This window comes from Bactrocera tryoni, chromosome 4 (assembly GCF_016617805.1).
Source record: "Bactrocera tryoni isolate S06 chromosome 4, CSIRO_BtryS06_freeze2, whole genome shotgun sequence".
Classification (NCBI taxonomy): domain Eukaryota; kingdom Metazoa; phylum Arthropoda; class Insecta; order Diptera; family Tephritidae; genus Bactrocera; species Bactrocera tryoni.
Genome location: NC_052502.1, coordinates 34,211,107 through 34,233,219, shown reverse-complemented (window position 1 = coordinate 34,233,219; position 22,113 = coordinate 34,211,107). Strand labels below are relative to the sequence as shown.

Sequence of the window (22,113 nt, the reverse complement as noted above, 5' to 3'; positions counted from 1 at the left end):
GAATGTTCTTTCGAATGATAAGATTTAATAACAATTCCCCATTAATTTTGAAGTTTCTGTGTTTTTTCTTTAAAAAAGTAGGGAACCTCGAAATGGATCATCCTTTATAAAGAAAGTACCAGCTAATTTTAAAAACGATTGATTAAAAACTCTTCAAACTAGCGTGCTAATGTCGATTTGAGAAAAGCGGTTTTTGAAAGTTATGATATCTAAAGGGGTTGAAGGGACGTACTGCCTTTAATAGATTATATTAATGGAACGGGTCGGAATTTACGTTAAAAGCTTTGGAATCATATTTTTCAATAGTTTACAATTTAGGAATAAAAAATATATTTTTGGAACTGTCTAATCTTTAAGATAAACTTGATTCCTCGAAGAGACCAACTACTCAAACGTTAGTTAAGAATCAATCACAGACAAGTGTAGTTCATTTAGTGTAAAATCCAATTCTTTTCGAAAAATTAATACTTCTGATCATAAAAAATGGTCCCTTCTGATCATAAAAAATGGTGTGTGTGTGAAAAAGGTCTCAAACTAAAAATTCGAAAGAGTTGCCACATTATTGAAGTAAGAAATTCAACCTAGGATTTCATACAAATCACTGCTTTCAGGCTAATGAATACCTAAAACTTGACGCCTGCAACCACATCGAATGTGATCAAATTTAATAAAGCTTAAACGAAGCTTAATCATTAACTGTTACAATTTCTGAAAAATACATTTCAATTTCAGAGGCTTATTAGTGAAAATATGCGTGGTGTGGTAAAAAATAAAACATTGATTACAAAATTGGAAATAAACAAGAAAAAACGTTAACTTCGGCTGCACCGAAGCTAATATACCCTTCACAGGTGCATATCTTTTAGTAACTATGTGTCCAGTTTGTATGGAAGTTATATGCTATTATAATCCAATCTGAACAATTTTTTCGGAGATTATGTTATTACCTTAAGTAGTAATCCATGTCAAATTTCGTGAAGATACCACGTCAGATGCAAAAGTTTTCCATACAAGCCCTTGATTCCGATCGTTCGGTTTGTATGGCAGCTATATGCTATAGTAAACCGATCTGAACAATTTATTCGGAGTTCCGACAAATGAGCAGCTTCTTGAAGAGAAAATGACGTTTGCAAAATTTCAAAACGATATCTTTAAAACTGAGGCACTAGTTCGTATATATACAGACAGACAGACAGACAGACGGACATGGCTAAATCGACTCAGCTCAACATACTGATCATTTATATTTATACTTTATAGGGTCTCCGACGCTTCCTTCTGTGTGTTACAGACTTCGAACCCTGTTCAGGGTATAAAAACAGCAAAAACAAGCCAAAGATTAATGTAGCGCAAATATTTCGTATATTAAATACTGTAACGACAGTTGACCGCTGACTGAACAACGAACATGCAACAAAAGGAGGCATGCCACAAATATATTTATGTGGCGCGTACGTATGTTGGTGGTAAATGCAAACACCGCCGACTTGGCGTGTACAAATTGCAACACTTTAGCGCACGCCGCCCACCACCACACCCCGCGGGGCAATGGGCAGAACAAAAGCAGCAACAAAACTGTTAGGTTTTGCGTTTCGGCTTACTCACCAACGGACAGCACAAAAGACGCCTTTTTTTCAGTTTTTTGGAATAATTTTTAATATTTTTTTTTTACTTCTTTTTTACTTCTTTTTTATTTTTTGTTTTATTAATTTTCAGAAAAGATTTTGTGGCGCATGCGCAGCAACTTAATTGCACTAGTCACTGCGTTTGCTATACAAGCCAAGCCAGCAAGCAGGTAAGCGCGCCAAGCGCCAACTTTAAAGCGTCTGGGCGTTGAAATCGATTTTCCCTTAGCGCCCTGACTCAGCAGTTTCCATTGGCGGCAGCATTTTCGGTAACTGTAAAAAGCAAGCAGCACAGAGGGCGCTGCACCGATCTAAATTTTGACCTTGCACAGCGTGTTGTCGTGTAATAAATTCCGAAAAAATGAATGCCAACTGACAACACAGACATTCAAGCATAGAAGCATAGAAGCAATAAAGCAGAGCAAATTTGAAAAAAAAATTAATAAAAAAATGTTAACTTTGGCTGCACTGAAGCCATAATACCCTTCACAGCTACATTTTTATATTTTTTATAACATAAAAGCTTTTAAAAATAGCATTTTGATTTTCATCAGTCTGTTTGTATGGCAGCTATATGTTATAATGGTCCAATCTGAACAAAGACTTCGGCTGCCTGAGACAATAATATTATTTCTCTCCGACCTTTCCCGCTTTCTCGCTTCACGGAACTTAACCCTCTCCCCAAATAAATCCACACCGACCATATTCACGAACTGTACGAAGGAATACAGACTTGACCTTAATATTGCAGTAGATGGCGTTAAGATTCCGACTGTCAATAATCCTAAAATTTTAGGTGTGACTTTTGACACTCTGTGCTCCTTCACTACTCATAAGACCCCGATTATTACCAATGTGCTGATCCGCAACGAAATCGTCAAGTCGCTAGCCGGTAGCACATGGGAAAGGAGAAAGAAACGTTGTTGGCAACTTACAAGGCAGTCGGCTGACCTGTCCTTAACTACGCCGTACCAATATGGACGCCTGGATGTGGTGACACACCGACGTGGAAGCTCCAGACCTGACTACGACAGGATGCCTCTTGATGTCTCCTATCGAACACGTTCATAGTGAGGCCCGTAAGCTCCCAGTTAAGAATCATAATAAACTCCTCTTCAAGCAGTTAATGCAGTCCCCTGTTTGGAATTAGAGAAGGAGCCTCAAGAGGTCATTCCTCAACCACGACGCCGACATTAAACAACACGCCGACCAGACTGTCGGTCATTCGACCGCCATTCACAGTAGAGCCATCAACAGCTTCCTCGACTCTTTCTAAGTGAATGACGTACTTGGAATCAAACCACCACCCATGGATGACGTTACAACAAAAACAACAACAACAACAATAATAATCCATACCAGGTTTCCTAGAGATATCTTGTTAAATTAAAATACTTTCATGCAAGGTCTTGATTTTGATCTATCACTATGTATGATAGCTATATTCTATAGTGGTCCAATATTGCAATATTGGCAATTTCGAGAAATGAGCAGCGTCTTGGATAGAAAAAGAAGTATGCAAAATTTGAGAACGATATCTCATAAATGGAGTGACTAGTTTACGACAGGCAGACATAACTAAATCGACTCTGCTCGTCACGCTAATCATTTACGAATATACTTTATAGCATCTCCGACTTTTCCTACAAATTTCATAGCAAACTTAATATACTTTGTTCAGGGTATCAGAATTCTCAAAGGGAACAAATACATATATGCATATATTTTTAACGCCCAAACGTGTAAAAAGTTATAATTTTTTTAGGTGGAAAAGGCGATTGCAACGGCATCAAGGAACGGCTCAACTTGCAACAACATTTTAAAAGGTCTTATAGAAATAAATTTAAGGAAAAAAATGCTGCTGATAATTTATACCAATAATAATGTCATGATTGACAAAGGAATAAGCAAATGAAAAAGCAAAAATGCTGACAAAAAAATGCAAATGCGTGCTTATGCCATTAGTGCCCTGAATTGGCGTGGCTGTCTGTCAGCATATGCAGACCCCGTTGTGTGTATGGTCCAAATAAGTCGACATTTATTCGCGTTTTTATTATATGATTTGCCTTCTGCCCAATTTTCCATATTTTCCAGTCTTTGTAGTGAACCAGTAAGTTATAAATATTTTTATTTAAGGAAAGATACAACAAAAATGCAATTTTACTTATGCCTTTATTTACTTGCATAGCCTTAACAGGTTACAAAGGTTAAAGGCGATGCCCAAAACTGTTTGGCAATGTTGCTCTAAATGCTTGCAATACATGCATATACTACACCCACACACACACATATCCATGTTCATATTAGTATTTAGCGATTACCATGCATTGTGCACTCGAAGTGCATGAAATATGAGTCGTTTATATACACTACATGCCACTCGCTTGAACTTAAGAATTTATCTTATGAAGTAATATGGATATTACAATAAATAATTGTTCATGAGAGTAAGCAAATTTTGACTGCAAGCAAATAGTTACACGCTTTGGCGGTATGACTCAAAGGCAGTTGAACCGTGTAACAGAAATTGTCAGAAAATAAAATAAAAGCAAAAGAAAGCCCACAGAACAATGGGTAACAAAGAAAACAACGTTTGGACAGAAAACGACCTATGTAGAGTGAAGAAAATATAGCAGTCCTAGCTAAGAGTGTACTCGAAGACAGTGGAGAGTCGATTCGGTGGCGCTGACAGCAACTCGGATTGACGTATGGAACAATTTTGCGCATGTTACATAAGCCGCTAGAGCTTTCCAAGCGATATCGCTTCGCTCTATGGGCTCTTAAAAAGTTCCAATGGGTATGTAAACAAGCAAAATTTGGGACGAAGAGAAACCTGAAGAGATTCAAGAGAAACCTACGACTTAGTGTGGTTTGTGCACTGGTGGAATCATCGATCCATATTTCTTCAAAAATTATGGCGGTGAGAACGTAATCGTCAATGGCGGCTGTTCTCGCGCCATGATAACCGACTATTGATCTCGGTGATATTTAGTTTCAACAAGACGATGCCATTTCTCACACATCGCATTCATCAATAGATTTAATGAAAGAACGCTTAGGTGAGCAGATAATTTCACACTTTGGGCCGGTCGATTGACCACCAATATCGTCTGATATCACACCGTTAATCAAGCCTTCGTAGCCGCGGCCAACATTTGAAAGAGATAATCTTCCAAATAATAAATGCCAAAGAATATTCTTTCGAATTATAATAAAAATTCCTAGTTAATTTGAAGTTTCTGTGTTCTTTAAAAAAGTAGGGGACCACGAAATGGATCACGAATTCGAAAATTCTTCGAAAACATGTTATAAGTTGATAAAATGTTGCGAATAAGGAATAACAAAGATACGAGAACCGGCTAACTTGTTAAGAACCATCTGATCAAATATGACCCGGACTGGTCGACCAACAATTTGTTCTTAGATTGGTACAATCTCTCTTATGTTCGTGCCAAGTTATATATCAATTAGCGTGCGTTTGGCAGCTGTCCATTTGAACAACGAGCTTGCTTGCATTTTTGTGCTTCCAAAGAAATCAAGGCAACAGAATTGTTGAACATGTTGCAAAGTGATTTAGGCAAAGCAATCAGGGAAGGTCGTGAGTCATCCAAAACTTGCCTCATGTGAGTCTTCCAACAGCCTCTTTTAATAACGACAACAATGAAAAAGTTAACATCGCTTGAATTGATGCTTGAAAATCATCATGTTGGCAACAGAAAGAAAACATAGGACACAACAAATGTTGGTTAATGTCTTGGGTACGAAGTGTGCCAATGCTAAACATGCACCGAAAGACCTTAATTTTGCAAAAAAGAGATGTTGTGATGCTACACTTATCAAACGCATTATTACTGGTAACGAGGCAATAGAGGACGACTAACTTAAGGGATAAGAAATTATAAACTTAAAAACAAGTCATAACGAGAAATCTGTTTAAAAGCTTCGAAATATTTCGAAAAACTGAACTGAACTTCAATATTTTCAAAACAAATTTTGTTTTTTTTTAACTTTCCAAAAATTCGACCTTTTCAGGGTGCACCTTAACAATAGGCACATTAAATCAGGATTGCTAAAAAATATAAGCAAAAAATCAGTGGGTTTCGAGTGCACAGTTTTTATTGATTGAGGTAAATAACTACTGCTGGCGCTGAAGCTTCCGGAAAAAAAAAGAAAACTAGTTAATTTATGTTTGAGGCACCAATATTTATTCAAGTAACTGCAATAAGAAATAAAATCGATGATTTATATGAGTTCGTGTTGCAAGATTGACACATAACACCTGCTCCATCTACGCCAGTTCTATTGCGCGCAACTTCACACGTGGAAAGGTCAAGGGAAATTATTTTTACAACCTTTACGACACACAACGCCCAAAACAGTAACGGAATAGTAGCAAACAAAGGGAACGCTAGCAAATACAGAAAAAACGAATTTGCTACATTGTGGCAAGATCATTAAAACAAGTGAAAATTTCAGCGCTAACAAGAGCGCAGCTGCCACAATTAAGATAAAGCAGTGAGCTAATGGCTTTCAGTGTGTGAAAAGCCGACAACATCTATTTTTTAAGTACCTCAGTACAATTTTATTACTTTTTTAGCGGGTCCATGTCGAGCTTGGCATACAATAGTTGCATAAATTAATTTCATTTCTTTTCATTTCACTTTCAACGCAAAACAATGCAACAAAGCTCCGCGCTAAGCATAAGATCCCAAGCTCTGGTGGCTAAGCTGAATATTTTTTTTAGCCCTGCCAGCACCTATTTGCTTGTTTATGGTATTATTGTGGGAATGCGGGAGCGAGAAAAGGTTGCTTCGGTTGGTGCGAGGGTGTACAGTGGCAATAACTGTCAGCAACTGTCTGCCACAACTTTTAACTGTGGCGCTGTGGCGCCTCACCGCCAATCATTTCCATGCTTTCTTTCTGCGAGCGTAGCATTCATATTTTCCAGCAGCATAGATCCATTCATTAGCCGCCCATCAATCATGTGATTATATTCTCATGCACACTTTTTATTAAGAGCGAATTCTCTTGTAAAATATTTTTCGCCCACTCATTTCATATTCAATGGCAATTATTGTTGAAGAAAAACTATTTCTGTTTCGAACACAAAAACCGCAGATCACAGGCGCATGCAACCTCTGCAACACTCATTACAATCATAGACAGCAAAATGCACTCTGGTGCTTGAGAAAGTGCGCCACCGTAAAGCCATCGTGGTTGACAATGAAGCGAAGGCAGTGCCAGGCGAGAGATGCACAAAGTTCACACGAAGCACACCGCACATATTTGCATAGAAGTGCATGTAGTTATTACTTGGATGCTTTTGCTTTGCATTTTCTTCGAATTGCTCTCGATTTTTATGGCGACAACGCAGCCCACAAATGACATATGAGAGCAGTGAAAACCGCGAAGTCAACTGGGCGTTCGTTTCAGCGAAAAAGAAGGTCACACACTAGTGAACTTATTTACTCGCATGCAAGCTCACTCACTACACACTCACTTACAGCATATGTATGTGGTAGAAAATGCATACAAAATTGCTAATAAATCTCTATATATATGTATGTGTGTGTAGATCTCATTATTGTTCAAACAATGCATAATTTTTGCACAGATTTCTCAGGTATGCAAATATAAATAAGAAAATAAATTCATTTTATTTACAACTTGGAAATGGGAATGACAGAAACTCGACCAAATGTCGCCTTTTTGAAAATAAGGTGTGTGAGGGAGGTGTAGCGGTACAAGATCTAGAGTCGATCACTGATATTCTTTTTGTTGTTATACCATTTCATTCTTCTCACAAACGAAAAAATGGTTAGTGATCCAGAACAGACTCTAAGATTTCAGCCAATACCCCAGTTCACCCTTGAATAGCTGCAACTAGCAGAAAGAAAGCTCAAGGTCAACAATTCATCCGGCCCGGATGGGATCCCAGCAGAAATCGTGAAAATAATCATTGCTGAGCAATCAGCAGTACTATTGAAAATGTACAACGCCTATCTCGAAGCCGGAATATTCCTTGATGCCTGGAAAAAGCAACGGTTGGTACTAATCAGTAAGGGAAAACTTACTATGCTTGACACAGCTCTATGACAGGCTACTTAAACCCAGACTCGAATGGGCTACCAAAGAAGCTGAAGGACTTTCCCTAGACAACCCAACTTTAGACACGGCAGATCAACTCTAGGAACTATAAAATGCGTCATTGAAAGTGTAAAAGCCGCACAAAAGAATAGTGTTGCTGGCGACTTTAAACGTTCGAAACGCGTCAACAGCGCTATATGATAAATGATATGATCGACGCTCTCGAAAAAAGCTTTAAAATCTTCGACTACCTCGGAGCTGTGGTGCGGGGAGCTACCTTAGTAATAGAAAACTGCCGTACCAAACTAGAATGGGATCACGACAAATAGTGATCACGTCAGAAGCAGCACAAGGATCCATTCCAGGCCCAGACTTGTGGAACATCACCAATGAAACTCGAAATTCCAGACGAATCGTACTTAATTAGCTACGCGGACGACATTGTAGCAGTAATTACAGAAAATGACAGAAGAAAGGCGAAAAAAGCTTTATCAGGTCATGCAAGCATGGCTCGGCACACAACCTCCAATAGCCTCAATAAGCACATACTCCTCGAAATACAAGTAAGTATGCAAACGACTACGGATATATTTAGGACACAAAAAGCGCAATAGAACAAATAAAGATAAAATACAGTAACAACATGGCAATAAAGATGGAAGAATGAGAGTCCGCAGATGGACGGCCAGACTAATAAAAGATCTAAACTTATGGACAAGCCGTAAATTTGGAGAAGTCGATTTTTACACAACGCAGCGGTCACGGATACTTCAAAAAGTACCTCCACAGAATGGGAAAAGTCGGAGAACGGTCATGCCTGTACAACGACGCGGCAGAAGACGACGCTGAACACACATTCTTTGAATCTGTGCGATGGCAACGAGAACGCAACGCCGTAGAAGACCTGGTTAGCCCAATAAATGCGGACAATTTAATAAGCGTCAACATATATGATCATCATCCTCTGACTACCATTTTCTTCGGTCGATGCAGAACGGCCTCACTCTAAAAAATGGAAAAAACTTTGAACAGCGAATATTATATGCCTTAGAAAATAATTTATACCAAATTTCGTAAATATATCTTGTCAAATGCAAAAGTTTTCCATACCAGCATTTGATTCCGATCATTCAGTTTGAATGGCAGCTATATGCTATAGTAAGCGAATCTGAATTTCTGCAGATATTACATTATTTTAACAAACAATAACTCACACCAAATTTCGTGAAGATACGTTAAGATTACATTGTTGCCTTAGAAAATAATCTATACCAAATTTGGTGAAGATACATTTGCAAATGTGAAATTTTTCCATACAAGAACTTGATTCCGATCGTTCAGTTTATATGGCAGCTATATGTTATAGTGGTCCGATATCGGCCGTTCCGACAAATGAGCAGCTCTTGAAGAGAAAATGACGTTTGCAAAAACTGAGAGACTAGTTCGTATATATACAGACAGACGGACAGACGGGCATGGCTAAATCGACTCAGCTCAACATACTGATCATTTGTATATGTATATACTTTATAGGGTCTCCGACGCTTCCTTCTGGGTGTTACAAACTTCGTGTTCAGGGTATAAAAAGAATACTAACCTTAAATAAATGTGGCTACTATTACTATGTCTCCACGACTGAGGCCTATTTTGAAGACAAATTGTACCACAATAGTGATATTAAATTTAATATCTTCAGCCAAAATATATATTTTTGATAAAACATTATTTTTCTTCAAAACGATACGAACTTTTTGGTCTAAGTCGATTTGAGTATAGAATTTGCCTGTTCCGAAAATCTCATATCGGAAGTGAAATGCCGTTCTTCTCTAACGAGGGATATATGGACGGTAGAAGGTTGTTGCCAAGGGCTTATCATTACCTTGAGCTTTACTTGAGCTTTCCACACCACTATAGTATTTTTTAAGCAGAAGTGGCTGCAGTTAAGCTAGCGGTAGAAGTACTGAAGCACGGAAGTGCAGTTTCATTCAGAGAAATGTGCATTAAATCCGCCAGTAGATCAGCTATACTGCCCTTACGGTCGCACGGTCACTCAAGGATAATGAAGGAGTATCTGACTCCACAAGCATTAGCTTCAAGTTACTTAGATAGCAGAATGATTCGGATGCCTGGTCATAATAGCTCAAACTGGAAAGCTGATGAGCTCGCAAAAAAAGAAAGACATTTTAGTACTGGCTCTGAGGACTTTCGTGCGCTCAGCAAGCATTGGTTAACAACGAACATTTGTCCGACAGTGATATTTTTCTGGTTCAAAGTGGAACGGAAGAAGTCTATTGAATTACTTGCTCTTAGCATTTCACCGCAATGATAAAAGTTCTCACTGTACACTGTCTTATTGGGTCTCACACGGTACATCTTACACTATCCAATTTTGGTTAGATTAAGGCTGAAGGGGGGCTGCTCAAAAGGGGAGTGCTATCCCCACTATATGGAGTCTTGTCGTGGACGACCTACTAGTATTGCTAACTGACGATGAGGTTTAAACCTGGCAAAAGGGTAGTGTAGTGGGGTTGAGTTGAACATCAACACCTCTAAGGCGACCATCGTTCCGTTCCCGGCCTCAGGAACCTTACAGTTGGGTGCAGAGAGGTAGAGATTACCAACATGATCAAATATCTTGGTCTCACGCTGGATTCCACACTGCGATGGAAGCAGCATGTTGACCTGACCTTGGTCAAGGCCACTAAAACACTAATGGTTTGCAATCGGCTAGCTGGAAAATTCTGAAGCTGCAAGACAAGGATCGTTAGGTGATTGTACACCATGATCGTGCGATCGATAATCACGTAAGGGTGGTGGCCTGGGTTTCAAAAGCTTGATAGTCTTCGGTAGGGCTCCAACTATCGAAGCTGTAATGACTTGCATATATCTACATATCCGGTGCAATGTGCACTTGTCCGACCGCAGCACTTAAAGTCATGCTTGAGCTCACACCGTGATCGGTCAGGTAGTCAAGCACACACTTCTACAAATGACAGCAGAAGGGTGTGGCAGAGGTAAGGTAATCTCGTTCCAGCGGATGAAATAGTTAAGTGGTAATATATCATTGGCCCTTCCTTCAAGAGCCAGCATTACTAAAAGGGTTAACTTCACCAAAAAGTTCAAGGTTACCGTTGGCAGCAAGGCCAAATGGAATGATTCCACTCTCGAACTACTGTTTAGGGATAGTACGATCAAGTGGTACATTAATACTAGGAATAAACACAGACTACTGGTAGCATTTTACACTGCCCACTGCAAGCTGAAGAAGCATTTACACAACATGATCCTAGCTTCTTGCGTAAATTTCCGGCTCTGCGGCAGGGAGCCTGAAACACCAGAACACCTGCTAGTTGACTGCACAACAGTCTGCAGACCCAGGCTTAAGGCTCTTGGATCCATGTTTTTAAATAGGGATTACATAGCCCCAATAATACCTAGCACTTCTACGAACCAAGCACAGTGGCTGCAATTGTTGTTAGCCGCCTAAATTTGTTTTTTACAGCCCCAAGACACTACAATTACAACGAACCGAAGACTTCAGAATAAATAAAATCATACGATTGGCAGAACATCTTAATTAAAAACGATATCACATCAATATCATTAGGTTCTTGTAACGTGCCTGTAGTACTCAGAAGTCATGGAATCTCAAAGTGTGTCAATTTTTAAAATCAAAATTCATAAAAATTCTAACAAAATAATGAAAAATAAAATTCGACTTACCAACACAGTTGAAATTAGGATGCCAGTTCACTCAAACTTTTTTCTGTGCCTTATTTCTGAACCTTTTCTTCTTTCTTTTATGCATTATTTCCTTTCTTTTTACACACAAACACACACTATTTCGACTGACCACATAGCCAGTGGCAACGGGCAGTGCATACATAACTGCAATTTTAGCCATACACAACCACACATTATTTTTTTTCTTTTCCTTACAGGCAAAACCGATATTTACACAATTTTGAAGGCTAGAAAGAAAAGAAAAAAAAACAAAAATTTATAAATAATAACTCAAAAAGTAAAAAATTTTGAAAGGAAAGATAATTTAGTAAATAGTAATTTAGGAAATAATAATTTAACAAATAATTTTGTAAAAAAATAATAAAATTATATAATTAAAAGTTGTTTAATTTTGTATAGTTAGTATTTAATATAGCATAAATTGCTTGAAATATTCAAAAAAAAATTTTTTTCAAAATAAAATAATATATAATATAAAATAAATACATTTCTTTGTCAAATATTAATAGCTCAAAATTTCCAAAAAAAATTTCATTTAAAACCCTATTCAGCACTATCTTTTTGCTCAGCGGACCCCAATTGGTTTTATAAAAAAAAAACAATATTGCCTTTAAAAGCTCCACTTCCCACTACGAGGTAAAAGTAATATTAATTAAAACAAAAAAATTCCATACATTTTTCTTTTAAATATTTTTATGTATTTTTTTCCATATTTTTACTTCATTTATTTTCATTCATTCATTTATTATATGTAATACTTTTATCTTTTTTCATTTGCATATTTTCATAATTTTAATTATTTTTGTTTTTTTTTCTTCATTTATTTAGCATATTTACTCTATTACTCCAAACACATTTTGGTATTTCAAGTAATGTATGTTGTTGTTGCTATGTGTGTGTGTTATTTTTTTTTTTTGCCTTTAAATTTACTTCGTACGCCAAGCTCTCCCGCCACAAAACGCCTCTCTCAGCCGCTCATCCAACATACATGTACATATGTACTCACATTGCTAGCAGAAAATTTTCAATATTTTTTTCGTTTTTTTGCTTTTTCAATTTAAATTTAATTTTAATTATTAACTTTTCTATGCATAATTTGAAATACACTGTTGTTCTTGTCCAGATCGTTACAACTGCGAAAATCACTTAATTTTGTTTTTTAATATATTTAATATAGATTACTTTAGTTCTTAATAAATTGTACGTATGCATATGTGTGTGTGTTGTGAGTGTACAGGTGTGAATGTGTGTGTGGTTTTTTAGTATTTTTTTTTGTTAAATCATTACTGCAGTATTTTTTGCTGTGTTTGGTGGCATTTGTTTTTGTTGTTTCTTATTTTTATGGTAAGCCATTTGTCTTGCTGGCACTGCTGAGCTGCCATTTTTGCTACAATTCAGTTAAACTTTTTTAATCCTTTACTATTGTAGTTACTACTATTTTTTGTTTGTTGCCTGTAAGTAAGTCTATGTTTCGTCTTTTTTGATATATTTAACAATCAAGAAGTCTTCCATAACTAGAATTTTTATTTTTTGGATTTGAATTTCATAATTCTGTTTTTATTTTTTATTATTGCACTAGTGTTTTTCCTTTCAATATGCAATTATTTACTGCGCTAACACTGTTGTTGTTGTTGTTACAATATTAAACTTTAATTTTAATTGTTTTTTTTTTGTTTTGTTAATCTGAGAGAGGAAGAGAAAAGTTCGATATATACTATGTATGTATGTATGTTAGCATGTAACTATTTGCTGTTGCCTACGGTTTTTGTTGTTGCATTCTTCGCTTAGTTTTAGTTTTTTATGAGCGTGTGTATGTATGTTTTTTTCTGTTTTATAATTTTTATTTTTTTTTATTTTGCTGGAAACTCGGATTTTTTGCCAACATGTCATTTTTATATTTTCGTTTTATTTATTTGTTTTTGTTTGTTTGCAAAGTTATTAGCCGCCTATTAGAAAACATCTACAAATTGTTAAAATTAATTTATTTCTCTGTTGTTATACTTTTTCACATTTATTTTCATTGTAAGTATGCGTAAATTACTTGCAGTTTGGCTTTTTCTTGATTGAGTGGTTCAATGGATTCGCAAAATTCTTTTCATTTAATATTTAATTTAAAAATTACACAAGTGTCTATTTTTATTTTTTTGTCAGTTATTTTACTTAGTTTTACACTTCATTGTTCTATGTTGATTTATTTTTGCTTTTGCTTTGTTAATTTACTGGATTTGCTTTGGAAGTTCTTTCTTTTTTAAATATGTATATTACAAAATACTTAAAGTTTTAGTTTTCACTTCTTTTTTGTTGTTACCATTTATTATTGATGAATGAAATCTTCAAAAGTATTTATTTAGTTTTTTGTGTTATGTGATTTGTATGTTTGTTGACCATTTTATGTGTCTGTCTGTTGATTTGCTAGTGTTTTTCATCACGCTTTAATTACATATGAACAATTTACAGTATGGCCTTATGAAAAAATAATTTATTCGTTGTAATTACTTTTGGTATATGTACTATCATATGCGAAAGTTTTCGTTTTCCAAATTTTCGAAAAGTGGACGATGTTGATTTTAATGATGATGTGAAATACTAAAATTGAAAATTACAACAAAGTTGGAAAAGCAGGAAGAAAAATAAAAATAAAATAAAACAAAATTAAAAATATAATAAAAAAATATAAAAATAAAAAATAACAATAAAAAAATTATAATAAAATATGAAAAATAAAATATACAAAAATTTAAAAAATTTAAAAATATAATAAAAAATATAAAAAATAGCTCTTCCGATCTTATATAAAATTTATAAAATATCAAAATAACAAAAACAATTAATAAAAAATCATATAAAATAAAATAAACACTAACTGAAAGAAATAAATACAACCTAAAGTAAAACGAAACAACAAAACTTAAAATTATGAAATAAAAAACTAGCATCATACAAAAAAATTAATATATGTAAAAATATATTAAAAGATATATAAAAAACTTATATAAAAAAAATATTATATGTAAATAATATTAATAAATTAAGGAAATATTATAAAAAAATTAACAGTCCAAAATTAATTTCCAAAAATTAAAAAAAATATATAAAAGCGAAAAAATAGACAAATAATTAAAATTAAAAACAAGTTAAAATTGGAAAAAAAATTAAAAGATAATAAAAAAAATTAAAAAAAAAAATAAAAAAAAATTAAATAAAAAAAATTAAAATAAATAAAAAAATTAAAAAAAATTTAAAAAAATTAAAACAAAAAAAAAATTTAAAAAAAGATTACAAATTAAAAAGTCTATAAAAAATTTTTAAAAGTAAAACAAAAATTAAAAAATTAAAAATTAAAAAAAATATTAAAAAGTATAAAATATATAAAAAATACTAAAAAAAGTTAAAAAATAAAATTCTATATAAAAAATAAAGGAAAAAATAATAATAACAAAAATAAGAAAAAACGTTAACTTCGGCTGCTGCGCATGTCTTAACGCATAAAGGAGTCCGTATCCTAGTTTTGATCGATCAGTTTTTATGGCAGCTATATACTATAGTGGTCCGATCTGTACAATTTTTTTTTCTTTTAGATTGCAGCATTGTCTTGGAAACCCATGCCAAATTTCGTGAATACGTCGTCAAATAAAAAAAGTTATCCATACAAAAACTTGATTTTGATCGGTCGCTTTGCATTGCAGCTTTGTACATATGTATGTATAAGCTTTAGTGGTCCGATGTGAACATGAGATTATAGCATTGCATTATCGGACGCCCAACTTGGTAAAGATACTTGTTCAAATTGAAAATTTTTCCATGCAAGAACTTAATTTTGGTCGTTCAGTTTTTATATCAGCAATATACCATAGAGACCGCAAATTGGTGATTCCGAAGAATGAGTTGCTCCTTACGGAGAAAAAGACATGTACAATGTTTCAGAGCGATATTTCAAAACTTGAGGGACTAGTTTTTAGTATTTACAGATAGACAGACGCATCCGGCTTAAACGACTCAGCTCCTCGCCATAATATATACTGTTTAGGGTATAATAATAACAAATATTGAAGAAAATACTGAAAAAAAAATACAGCGCTGCAACTAAAAAATTAAAAATAAAAATGTTGTAAAAATATGCTGTAACAGGAATGAAAAAATAAGCACTTAAAATTTTAAATAAGAACAGAAAATAAATTTTGAATAGAAGAGAACAGTACTCAAACATTTTTTTCTGCCTCTGCTAAAACGACAATTGTTTTCGAATTATTTTATTTTCATTTTTTGTTTGTAGTTTTAATATTGGCAACCTCACAACTGGGCAACAGAAATAATATAAATGCATTGAGCAATGCAATTTATTCTGCTGCCGCTAGTCATTGCCTGTTTCTGTTTAAATTTGCTGGATTCTGTTTCTGTTTTGAATTCTGTTATGCAGCACAATTCTCATCAGATTCATATGAAATTTAAAAAAATAACTAGATAAGAAAAATGTGTTTACAAACAAATAAAATAAGTTTTGAAACAAAAATATACATACCTCTGCAAACAAAATCAACAAATAAATTATTTGCAAATAACACAAACTGAAAACAGAACGAAGCAATTTTTGTACAAAAAATATAATCGAAGACAACTATGAAAATAATTTAACATACTTTTAGGCGTTGAATATTTCAATACGACGTTGGTTTTAAACATAAATTTTACTTTTTCGGCAACTCTGTAGCGGAAGCAAACAAACGAACGCACAAATAAACGGAGTGACACAGGTAGAAAATATTTAAAAATTTTTAGGCATTTTTTATTTAAAATAAAAAAAATAAACGCTTTCATTTATTCAATGTTGTTGTTGCTGCTTTTATGTATGTTTGTAATTTTTATTACTGTTTTCTTGCGGTTAAATGTTTTATAATTTCGCAGTAGTTAAAATTTATTGTTTGCCTTTTTCTGCTTCTCCTCTTTGTAAGATAATTTGCATTTTGCTCGTTTTGTTGCTAATTTTTTAAACGTTACTGTACTAAAATGTAGTTTCAAAAGGACCTTCAACGTTTCAGGCATGCATATACATATGTGTATATGTAAATATTTATATATATTTACTTTAATTTTTATTTTTTGTTTTCCGGTTTGCTTTGCTTCATTCATACATACACATTACTTTCGCAGTTGCCTAAATTGTAAATTTATTGTAACTGTTATTAATTTTAATGTGTATATGTTATAGTTTTTTTTATTAGTTAGCATAAATCCTAAGAATGCTTATGTATTTGACGTGAATGTGTATATATGAACATATATATATGTATATGAATGTATGTGTATGCGTAATGTTGTTTGTAGGTGTGGCTGTGTGTGTGCGCGTATGTTTGTAATTCGGAGTGTGAAGTTTGTTACTGCAATGTTTTGTTGTTTTTGTTTTTTCATCGATTCTATATATATCCATATATTTTAAATTAAATTTACTTGTTTTCATTGTATATACGTAGGTTTATTTTAATTTAATCCGACATGCTATATTTTTTCCATTTAAATATTAATTAATAATAACTATTTTTTAAGTTATAAATTTCAATGTAATAATATTGTTATATTTAATGTTTAATATTTATAATTTTTATTGTAATTAAATTTATTTTATCCAATCCTTTCAATCTGCAACACCACATTCAACTCACTTGATTTAAGAATTAATTAATATAGTATAATAATAATAGTAAAATACTCAACAAAGATTTGATTTCAGTTTTGTTTTCCACATTTGTTATTATTATTTTGTTATTATTATTTTATTTTTATTATTTTTTCAATAACTTTGTATCTGTTGCTCGGAAATTTTTTAATATAAATATTTTTTTTTTTTATTTTTTTTTTGCAACACAAGCGCTTAACTATAACTATTTGTTTTTGTTGGTGTTTATTGTGTTGTTTCGTATGAGAAATGCAAATTTAGTAAGAAGGATATGAAGAAGTGGCGAAATTTTGATTCAAAATAAAGTAAATATAGTCATAATATAAAAAATTTGGAAACAAAATTAATTTAAGCAGTAATTATTAAATATAATGAAAATTATAATGAGAAATTCAATAATTATTCAACACAATCATCAAAAAACTCTTTTTTTTAATTTAACTTTCAAATAAAATTAATAAAAGCATAAAAAATTACTCAAAAATTTTTAATTTAAATTTAATATAAATAGATTATAAAATGTCGATTTAGATTTAATGGATCTAAAAACTGTTTTTCTTAATTTTTGCAGAAATATGAGAAAATATTCTAAAAATTACTAAAAAAAAAAAAATATAAAAAAAGTATAAAACAAAATATATAAATTAAAAACTAAAAAAAATATTAAAATTATAAAAATATATATAAAAAATAACAAACATAAAATTTAATGAAAAAAATATTAAAATTTTCCGAAAAATATTAAACATAAAAAAATAAAAAAATATGAAAAATAAATTAAAATATTAGAAAAATACTAAAAAATTTTATAAATAAAAATATAATAAATATTATAAAAAATTTCTTAATAAAAATGATAATAACTATAAAATAAATATTAATAAAAATAAAAATTTAAACTCACAAATCGCAATATATGTACATATTTAAATGAAACCTTGTCAAGTTAACTCCTAAATATGCGCAATCTCAACAACAACAACAACGCAAATGACATCAACAAAAACCACCACCAACTTAACCATTTAAGGAAACGAATATATCAGTCAAAAGCAAATAAATAATTCAAAGCAACATGTTGTCAAGCTAAGAATTCGCTAATACAAATACATATACATATGTACATATATACATATACAAAGCGCCTTGTTCGTTAAGCTCTCCAAACGACAGGAGGCCAGAAGTACATGTTGGACGCATTTGCGCCTCACGAAACACAATGCGAGCTAATACTATGCAACAACAACAAAGCACAAAAAATAAAAGAAGTCCTACACGAAACCGGTTTTTTTTACATTAAAAAAGAGAAATTGCGCATCGCCATTAACTGGTTTTGTTTTACACAATATTTGCCTTTTGGCGTCGAAAGAAAATCGCGAAATCGAAAAAGAAAATAATTGTATGGAAAGAACAACAAATAATACATGCAAACTAAAGACGTTAGCACTAGCACGCACTGCTTACCCGGCACGGCACGCGGTGTAGCGCTTTAGCAATGCTCAACCCTGAAATAACCTCAAATAACGAATATTGCCTCTTTCTTTTGTCACTCTGGACGCTTACGCTAGTGCATAGATTTATAACAATTGCACGTACCTACAAAGGTAACTATGCGTTCGATTTATGCTTTGGCGTCTTAACATGTTGTTAATGTTGCTGTTGTTGTAGTGGTTATTGTTCACAGTGTTGGTACGACGCTTGCATGTTTTTACGTTTTTTTTGTGGATTTTTTTCGCTTTTAATTACACATACATATAATTTTATGTTATTACAGATTTTATTTTTATTTTTGTTTTTTGTTTCTTCTGCTATACGCTTCTTTATTACATACATACTTGCATACTTATATATTTTTTCACGTCCTGTTTGTTTTGTGGTTGTTTTGCATTGCTTTATTCACTTGTTTATTGTAATAAACTATTTTTAGTGGTAATAATATTAATAATAATAACTAAAACTATAAATATTCTTGTTGTTTGTTTTACTTTAAATAATAGTTTAGGTTTAGGTTTTGTTTTTGATTTTTGTTTTCAAAATTTCCATCGTTTTTATCAATATTTTGCTTTATTATTATAGATGTATTTTTCATTTTTTCACTTACGCATTCCTTTCATTAATTATGTGTTTCTTCCATAGCATAAACATTTTTATTATTTTTGTGTATTTTATGCTGTTCTCTATTCATCAATAGTTAATTGTTAATAATTAATTAATAATAATAATAATATAATATAATAATAATAATAATAAAATGTGGCTTGCGGCTGGCTCAGCTCACCCGCTGAGCACCGCGCATACCCAACCACACCCCCGCACTGGCTATATTAGCCATCATATTTATCATATCTAGAGCATTCGTTTTTCTTGCGCTTCGCAACGCTTTCACAAATTCTACATTTTAACTTATAATTAGTTGCATTTCTGTTCTCACTTATGCGATATTTGCAGTTATCGCTTTATACTTTTATGTTTTTTTCTTTTTGTTTTTTTTTTCGCCGCTTTCTCACTTTCTTTCCTATATGTCTATATATATATATATATATATATCTCATTACAATCATCTTATGCTTATGTAGATTTCTATATATTTATATTTATATATATATATATATATATATGTATAATGTATAATGTAGTATGTGTGAGTTAATGCTAATTAGAAATAATCCTAAGTTTGCGTGCGCGATTACGTGTTGGTTTTCCTAAATGTTCTTGTTGTTAATATTATTTTCTTGCTGCTGCTGACGCGTTTTATTGTTTTTGTATTTTATGCTTATGTTTTTGTTTTTGTGTCTATTTTAATTTTGAATTCTGTTTTCTTCATCATTTCTCTCTGAACGTATTCGCACCGTTTCTCAACAATATACAATTTTTTTTTTTGGAACTCATGCATTCCATAGCTTAACCTAGGCATTACCGCAAATGCTACTGATATCTTCTGCTATACGTTTGTTATACTTGAATTTCTATGATTTGATTCCAACGCTTCGCTTGCTTCGTGCACTTTTTTTAAATTTATTATCGAATTTTAGTGCACATTATTTAGTCTGGCATCTATTGCGTGCTCACAGCGACGTAGTGTGTCGTAATCGCGTTTATGTAACATAACTAAGAACAAAATGAAATCATTTTCTAACTTTTCGATATTCGAAAATTGTCAAAATTTGTAATGAAATAATGAAATTCGTGGAAAAAACCAACGCCTATTGTTACATACAAATTAATACCGATTCGCGTGTACAACACACCACCGCAACACCGCGCGAAAGCTCAACTGTTTAATCATTTAGTTAATATTACTGTACAATGTTTTGCAACTTATTTGTAAGAAAAAAAGGAAACTTAATAAGCTATTTTAAAACAAAAATGCAAACCGTTTGGCATTTCAAAGGCATTTCAAGGCTTTTATATAACGATTTCTATATATAAAATAGCACAACAAAATGAAAATTTAACGCAAGTAAACATGCATTTTTCCCGATAGCATTCAAACGACTATTTGACGAATGTTTTTAGTAAAAACTTTTTATCGATCGTGTTTTTTTTTACTCTAACCATCTTGAAGCCAACGTCACATATATTTTTCATACGCCGACTGCTGCAAACGTGCATATTTTTTGAAATTTTCTTACACAATAAACAAATTTAGCAACGCTAAATGCAGTAAGCGCACAGTTTGAAGTGAAAAAATTATATATGTATTAAAAATGTTCATGCATTCAGCAATTTGAGACTCTCAACTATCCATTTACCGTTTTTAGCGTCGCAAACACAAGCGTATGTCAAGCGTGCCGCACTGCTGATCTAACATTTGCTGCACTATCATTTGCATTTGACAAAATTCAAGTATATTATCACATTTTCTTGGTTTTTTTTTATAATAATTTTGATACTTATGCTTTTACGAAAGTCACCGAGTCAAGCATTTGAATATATATGTATTTACTAATAATCACTTACAGCCAGCAACACTTATCGCGCACAACTCTTGCCGCCATCGAGCATCATGATTTTTTCTTGGTTTTTATTGTTTGCTTGTTGTTTTTTACAAGTCTTGTTTGCGGCAGTGTTGATGCTGATGATGATGTCTGTTGGGCGACGTTGTTGCTTTCAGTTGACGATTAATTGCGCTAATGCTGCTGTTACAGCGACCGCTGCTATGCTGTGCCATAGTTCGTTCTCTGCCAGCTGCGACACATTGTCGTCGTCGCTTGATATGACGCTGCGGCTGTGTGGCGATGTTGTTGGTGGTGGTGATGCTATTGTTATAATGCTCTGGACCAATTGTTGCTGATGTGTTATTTACTGCGTTTTTTCTATGCGTGTAGACGCAAATTTGCGTATTCTCCAAGACTGTTGGCTCCATGGACGCGATTGGCTCGCCAGACGTTAACATTTTAATGCTATTATTACTTTGATTGCAATTGCTATTGTTGTATGTAGTGTTGTGATGGTGATTATTTTGGTTGTTATTGTAGTTGTTGTTGTTGTTGGTATTGTTCTTATTACTGCTGTTGTTGCAATTAAAATGATATTTACGACTTTTGCTGCTACAATAAATGTTGCTGTTGTTGTGGTTACTACTGCTATTGTTGTTGTTGTTGCTGCTGTTATTATTATTATTGTTTTTGTTATTATTATTATTACTCGCGATCAGCATCAGCAATTAGGAATTTGAGTTGCGTTTGGTCTGCAGCTAGGATGAGCTCGACTGATTCAAATTACCGAACATACCCGCCGAAAAGGATGTTTGCCCAGCAGAATTCGCTTGTGAAGTGGTCGACTGCTGCTGCTGCTGTTGTTGTTGCTGTTGCTGCTGTTGTTGTTGCTGCTGCTGCTGTTGCGTTAACTGCGATTGACCACGCCCATGCTTGGGAATTGGCGGCTGTATATATTCATGTCGCGCCAATGCAAACACATCCATGCGATCCTCTTTGCGATAGGCCAAACAACCGCGTATGAAACTCTTTCGAAAGAAAACAAACA

The 22,113-nt window shown here is 33.2% G+C and overlaps 1 protein-coding gene across 6 annotated transcripts in view; it reads right to left on the bottom strand.

The window, feature by feature from the left end:
• Positions 1–19,929: 19,929 nt before the first annotated feature.
• Positions 19,930–22,113, bottom strand: part of LOC120774977 (serine/threonine-protein kinase tousled-like 2) — a 41,361-nt gene continuing 39,177 nt past the window's right edge. For all 6 annotated transcript variants that reach the window (XM_040104879.1, XM_040104878.1, XM_040104873.1 and 3 more), the window contains one exon: positions 19,930–22,093. In XM_040104879.1, coding sequence (XP_039960813.1) covers positions 21,824–22,093 — 270 coding nt within the window. In that variant the 3' untranslated portion in view covers positions 19,930–21,823. The remainder of the gene's footprint in view (positions 22,094–22,113) is intronic.